This window comes from Frankliniella occidentalis, unplaced genomic scaffold (assembly GCF_000697945.3).
Source record: "Frankliniella occidentalis isolate FOCC.00 unplaced genomic scaffold, Focc_3.1 Scaffold37, whole genome shotgun sequence".
NCBI lineage: Eukaryota > Metazoa > Arthropoda > Insecta > Thysanoptera > Thripidae > Frankliniella > Frankliniella occidentalis.
The window spans coordinates 696,493-703,238 of record NW_026267167.1 but is presented as its reverse complement, the minus strand read 5'-3'; the positions used below and the strand labels follow the sequence as shown (position 1 = coordinate 703,238).

Genomic DNA, 6,746 nt, shown 5'->3' with positions numbered 1-6,746 from the left:
CGGAGTACACGAAAACTGCATCCCCCCCCCCCCCCCCCGCCCCTATGGGACGATAGTGTGTGTGTGACGGTGCACAAGACAAAAGTGATAAGTCACCTGACTTCGCTTTGCTGCGATTGATCTCCTCTGCCCCCACACACACCGTTTGAACCCCTTCCTCTCCTCTCTCATCGCCTTCCTCCTGTACAGCAACAAGCAGGGTGATGTGGAGGGTGTGTTTCCTTGTGCGGTGCGTCGATGGCGTCCTATGACATCCCCTTCCCCCCACCCCCACCCCCTTTTCCACCCGTCTCCACCCTGATATGTATGCAGATTTCTGCCACGACCGAAAAGTTGGCAATAAGTTGTCCGGCCATAAATCAAGTGGGTGACGCGGACCTCCCCTCCCTCCCCCTCCCCTCCTCTCTTCTCACGCTCTGGGGTCGTCTGCTTGCTGGGGTGGGCGCCGGCGGCGCCGGCGTCCTCTCGGACCTGCCCATCTTGCAATTACATGCCAATTACAAAACGACAGGTCAATTCATGACGGTTTTTTAAACTCCTTTTTTTTTCCTGCATTTTTTTCCTCTGTTTTAATATATTTTGTTTCTTCTTCTTTTCCTTTCTGTTCTGAATTTTTAGAACAATAGCGTTAGTTTAAACATGTGAAACGAACCAATCTTTATTAACAGCTGAAAGTTACTCTCGTAAGCTTACAACATATGTTGTGTGCAACAAATATTTGTTGCAATTTTATCAACGAAATATGTTGTAAATTGTGATTAGCCAGATCATTCTTGCTGGTCGATCAATTCCGAGTCGATGCAAATTTCTTGAAAAATTTCACAATTCCGAATTGTAATTTTACCACACACGTCACTGAAAGTGTTCCCACAAATCTACGGCTTTTTTCTCACAGTGAAAGCTTCAAGTCACCATAGTTTTTCCTCAATGGTGCAAGCGATTAAAAACTTTTTTTTTTACATGAACGTACTAGTTTGCTGCGAGAGTATGTGCGGGGTGGGGTACGGGCGGTACGGACACGTGCCACTTTAACGCGCGCGTCGTAACCCGCGTCGTAACGGAAGGGGATGAGAAATACGGCGGTCGCAGTGCCGTGGCCTACCGCATGTACATGGCAACTGTCGGTTCACTCGTGACTCGAATTGGCTCCACTGACAATGAGCAGAGCACGGGCTTACAGGGATGATGCGTGATTGTAGAACTAAAAATTCGAAGTTGTTAATCGACAACAAGTACTAAGTACTACTTTCGAAAAATCATTATCCAAGAGGGAATATGCGGTCGTAAATTTACAACATGTTATGTAAACCGTTAATACAGATACTTGTTTATACGTTTATGAAAGATATTTTCCGCTGTGTCTACGATTTGCTCATGGGCATCGCGTGCCCTACAATACCATGAGCATGGCAGTCTCACACTTGACAGTGCATGCTCGCTGTTGTCGCGTGGATGTCGCCGTATCCGCCCCGGCTGGAGATTGAATATTGAGGGCCAGCGGAGAGAGAAAGAGAGAGAGAGAGACTGTGCGCCTCGTAAAGCCGCTGTGGGACGGTGTCTCCTCTGTTGTCCTACTTCGCCGCGGTGGCGCCGGGGTCAAGCCCTATCAGTGGTCCGGCTAATCGAGTTGCAGCTGTAAAAGGCGAAGGCATCATCCCGAGCGAGCCGCGCAGCGACCGCGGCGGCGAAAGTAGCCTCCATCTCCTACTACTCGTCCTCCTTCATCATCATCATCGTCTTGACGGGTTCTGGAGGAGTACTGTACCATTTCCAAGTTTTTGCCACACTAAAAATGACAATATTTTGCTCGCTCGCTCTCTCTCTCTGCCCCCCTCCCCCTCTCTCTCTCTCTCCCTCTCCAACCTGCTGCTGCTGCACCTCGTTCCCATACGACTCGCAGGAAGTGGCCTGCGGTGTGGACCCCGGCCGCGCCCAGCCCAGATCGGGTGACGACGCCGGCCTCCGTGGCCTCCTTGAGAAAGCAAAAGGCACCGAGACGAAAAGGATCGAATCGGTCCGTGGCAGCGCAGAGATTCGAAATGCGTGTTTGTTGTTGGGTATTATGATTTTACTCTCTAGCTCACAACAAACCCTAGCGCATTGTGAAACCAAAATTGGGCAAAATAACCTGAGACCCCTTTTTTGCCCTCGTGGATGTTTTTGTGATTCCGCATGTTGTATTTCCAGCGCCGCTGTTCGAGTAGGTGGTGATCAATCTAGTGCCGTGCTGCGGCACCTTGCCGTGTTTGTCCGTGTGCTTGTTTGCCTGCTCGCGGCTGTCATTTGTCATCACTGTCTCTCTGTGTGTGTGTCTCTCTCTCTCTGTCTCTCCCTCTCTCCCCCTCTATCTCCCTCTCTCTCCCTCTCTCTCCCCTTTCGCGGACAACACGATGGAATGTTCCGCAAAATAACCAACGCGAAAGAGAGATGGATTTTTCGCGGGTCGCGGATTCCTCCATGACCCCCATGTTATTATTGTGATGATGCACAGGGTGTGCTCGCCGACGACAACTTGTCATTTTTGCGTAAACAAGCTTCTGCGGTCTCTACTTTACCCTGCTATACTCTTGCTTTCACTTCCGACTGCTACTGAGACTTCTTGACTCGCTCGTCCGCCTGTCGTCACTCACTAGGCCGCCTGTACGCCGCGCAGAGTAGATTCCTGATGGGATTCGCCCCCCACGCCCTAGCGGGCGCCGTGACAGCCTAATGTGTTGACACTGCAGTGATTGCGGCGATGTCCCGGGGATGTGTGTGTGTGTGTACACTGGAGAAACAGGAGGTGCCAGCTAGCACCTTTACGGGCTGTTGGTACCTTTCTAGAGGTGCTAAAACGTTCGTCCTTTTGTTCTTGCGAAAATGACTCATCCCAATTCGAGCCCGCTCTCAAGCGTTGCATTTGTCTGCGTACTCCTTGCAGAATTGTATTTGTACTGGCAAAACAAGTGTGCATAATTTAAACACCAACGTGTTTAAGTTGTCATTTTAAACATTACATGGTGTTTATCTCAAGTTGCACACTTGCGTGGTGTGCACATTTCAAACGTTTTGTAAACGTTCACATTCTGCCGCATTCTGCACACTGGGATACACACAAATCTATAGGAACAATATGGTGTGCAGCTGCTATACTTTTCGGAAGTGTTTAAAGTTTAAACACCGATTGACGTTTAACCTAGTTAAACACCACAATGTGTTGAGAAAATGCACATGTTCAAGTGCACTTGAACTTAAACGCCACGCTCGTTTATCAGTGTAGTCATGCGTCATGCGCACAACTATTTATTTATGACCCAGTCACTTATATCGATTTTTTTAGCACGACTTTGACTGCACAGTTCTGCATATTATGCGGCGCAATTCCGATAAGCTTAATTTTTGTGTGTACGGGCCTCGTCACGAAAAAGCATGCCCTCAGTCGCCTGCTCAGTTTTCGAGTCACTTTGTCGCCGTCCTGAGAGAGAGGTGTTGTTGGTGCTGACTGGGCGGTGACGGCCTCCCCGCCCGCCCCAGGACTCTTCTTCCCCTCTACGCCGCGCTCTACGACGCTTCCTCCTCCGAAAAACTCAATTGACAATTAACGGGACGTGGATCGGACACGACGCCGTGTTTCGCCGGGTCATCGTGACGGTCACAGGGATTCCAGGGAGCGCCCCCCCCCCTTCCCCTCTTTCCGCCCCACTCCTCCTCGCCACCAGCCATGCGCCCAATTTGGAGAGGCGCCGGCTAGCGCCTCCGGTAGTACCAACATCGTAATAATAATACAGCTCAAGTCATGGTCGGGGGCAAAAGAGGGGGAAATGCTCAACCGTGTACTAAATCATATTGCTGTGTATGTATGCACTTTCAGGGACCATACAATTTTTGTTATGGTGTAATATGAATATAACGTGGTTTATGGCTAAATAGAATGTTCTACCCCCTAAGAACAATTTTTAAACGAGTTTTACACGCTCGGAGTACACGAAAACTGCATCCCCCCCCCCCCTCCGCCCCTTATGCCCCAGTAATTGAATAATTGTCACCTTTTTGCAGTCTAGTATTAGTTTATCCGAGAGCTGTCACTGAAAACGCCAACGCCAATGCAACGTTGCGACGAAAGAAATGAGAAGGCGATATTATTTTTTGCCCGTGTTTCTAAATGATGCCGTGCGCCGTTATGGGGGAACCAGCTGCGAACAATAACCATCTCTCGTGTGGCCGATAATCGAAATTTTGATTTCTCGAAAAAAAAAAAAGAAAAAAAAAAGCGTCCGCGAAAAACAGCGATTTAGTTTCCACTGAGCTTTTGCTTTTTTTAAAAGAGCAATAAAGGTGGGAAAATATGGCAACGACCCCCCCCCCTGCTCCCCAAAAAATATACCTCTGAAAAATATCGTCGAACAACTCAAATAAGAAATACCTCTTAAAATTTCGCAGATTAACAACATATGTTGCAAACAAAAATTGTCAAAAGTGTTGTAAGTGTACAAGGATTTTGTTGGCGGTAGATCGAAAAGTAAAACAGCGTCTTTTTCAATATCCAATTGTTGTTTTTATTGGTTAGCACATTTGGAGAGAGTGCTCATGTGTTAATACTCTGGCAGGCACCTTACTTGCCCTTGCCCTTCTTCTTCTTCTGGCTGGTGGAGGGCTGGCCGCCGGTGCTGGGCTGCCCCGCAACGCGCTCTGGTGACGCGTGCGCGTTCTGTCCCAGGGCCAGGTAGCCGTTGGTCTGGTGGCCGGTGTGGGTGTTGGTGGTCCAGTCGATCTGCTGGCCGATGCCGTCCTTGACGGTCCGGCGCTCGGTCGGGCTTCCGGGCATCTTCGTCCACTTATTGTTGTCGGCGGGCGCGGCCAGCGCCAACACGGCCTGCGAGCGCGAAATTTAAAAAAAAGTGCGTGAATTATATTTGCAAACTTGAAGGTGTGTCACTATCCATTCGTACACTTAAGGGAAAATGTGTGAATTTTTCTTTGGAATTGACACACTTGTGCCCGAGGAGTCCTCTCACTTCGATCTTCCGAGTACCATAAATAAATGATTTAAAATAACCGAAACTTGATCAAAAATGACTGAAAAGTCAGTGACTAAAATTGATAAATTATGGCGGAAATTTGATTAAAACAGCCTGATACATTATGGAATTGTATTGTGTACAGTGATTAGCACGATAAAGGGACCCCTCGCTTGTTTCACCACCATTGGGTCTCTGGTGTAGCAAGTTCGAACACTGTCCCAAAATTAAATTGGAAGCTTTTGGTTACTTTGTACTTCACTCACCACCATCGCGACCAGCACGCTGCAGATGACGAGTGTTCGGTTCATGTCGTCAGATGTTGGGCACCTCTACAGTTCCAACCCCGATTGTTCGCCCCTTTATACCGCTCGGTTGGCGCCGAGCTCGTGACTAGGGCATTATGCGCTAATGTCATGGTGGCGTGTTTTAACGGTTTTATCGTGTTTTTTTTACGTGTCATGCGTTGTCATCACTATAAAAAGTTAATTTATTGCTGGTAAAAACTGTGGCTTTTTTACCTATAAGCATAAAGCATGCTAATTCCTAAAAATAATACTTTTTTTAATGGTAGTCCATGTGGTAATTTGAGAAACCCCTTTCGTTCAAGAGTTCGAACTCGGTATTGTTGAACTCAACTTGACTTGTGTCAGTGTCCCAATCAACAAACCATAATTCCTAAAAGCCTCCCTGGTGGAACACGGTTGGGATGTGGGACGTCCCAGCAAAGGACGTCCATTATAACACAGTACTTCAAAATGCAGCATTTCAACCTCGCGGTTGAAAAAAAAACTCGGTTTCTTTTCGCAGAGTCGTCATGATTCCTCGTCATTGTGTCGACCAAGGCGACCATGCCTCCTCCTTCTTCTTCGCTGGTCGAATTTCTGCGCCCATCTGTGCCGTACTGTCTATGGGCAAGGGAAGGGCTACTGTTGTCGCCCGCTTGCGATACAGATTAATTCGAACGGGGAGGGGAAGTGGAGAGAAGGGGAAGGGGAGGAGGGAAAAGGAAGGGGGAGAAGGAAGGGAGGGGGAGGGGCGCATTATATATCTGGGCAATCGATACAACACGACAACGCTGCCCGCCCGCTTGCCCCTATTACATAACACTCAACACCGGTAATGGAGTTATCAGTTGCATTATGCATCTCTCAATGTTTCTCTCTCTCTCTCTCTCTCTCCCTCCCTCTCCCTCCCTCCCTCCCTCCCCCGCTCAGTGGCAGAGTCCCACTGGGAGTGTCTGAGAGGAGAGGGACGGAGATGGAGAGCCAGGCGCGGTGCGAGGGAGAGAACGGCGACATGTCGCTCATCATAGTCGGCGGTGGCGAGGGAATTCCCCTGTCGTCGCGTCGACGGCGACCTGACGGCGACCTCCTAGTATTCCGCTGCTCACATGTAATAAGCGACTCCAAGTAGGATAACATGCAATCTAATAAAGAAAACAAAACCTCCATCCAACAAGTAAATCTAGCTAGAGTCTGGTAGACTTGAGATCTAAAAATCACGTTGTCAAGTTTATTACTTAAAAATAAAAAGTTTCAGCCGCCACTGCACTAGGTTGGGGTCACGCCATCGCTATTGGGTGAGCGATGCGCTTGCTTCCAGCTTTCGTTACTCTTGGGATTTGACAACGAGTATTTGCAATTGTTTTGGAACACAACTTCTCTCCCCCTCTCTCTCCCCCTCTCTCTCTCCTCTCTCTCTCCTCTCTCTCCCCCTCTCTCCTCTCTCTCCCCCTCTCTCCTCTCT

General features: G+C 48.8%; 1 protein-coding gene across 1 annotated transcript; it reads right to left on the bottom strand.

Moving 5' to 3' along the window:
• Positions 1–4,511: 4,511 nt before the first annotated feature.
• Positions 4,512–5,391, bottom strand: LOC113211400 (uncharacterized). Its single transcript, XM_026429765.2, has 2 exons — positions 5,264–5,391; positions 4,512–4,852 (listed from the first exon to the last, which is right to left on the bottom strand). Exons 1-2 carry the CDS (start codon positions 5,306–5,308, stop codon positions 4,592–4,594), a joined length of 306 nt encoding a protein of 101 aa, XP_026285550.1. The 5' UTR covers positions 5,309–5,391; the 3' UTR covers positions 4,512–4,591.
• Positions 5,392–6,746: the final 1,355 nt, after the last annotated feature.

Coding starts and splice junctions, on each gene's coding strand:
- LOC113211400 (XM_026429765.2), bottom strand. CDS start 5,308: ATGAACCGAACACTCGTCATCTGCAGCGTGCTGGTCGCGATGGTG. Junction 4,853..5,263: donor GCGTGCTGGTCGCGATGGTG/GTGAGTGAAGTA, acceptor TCGCGCTCGCAG/GCCGTGTTGGCGCTGGCCGC.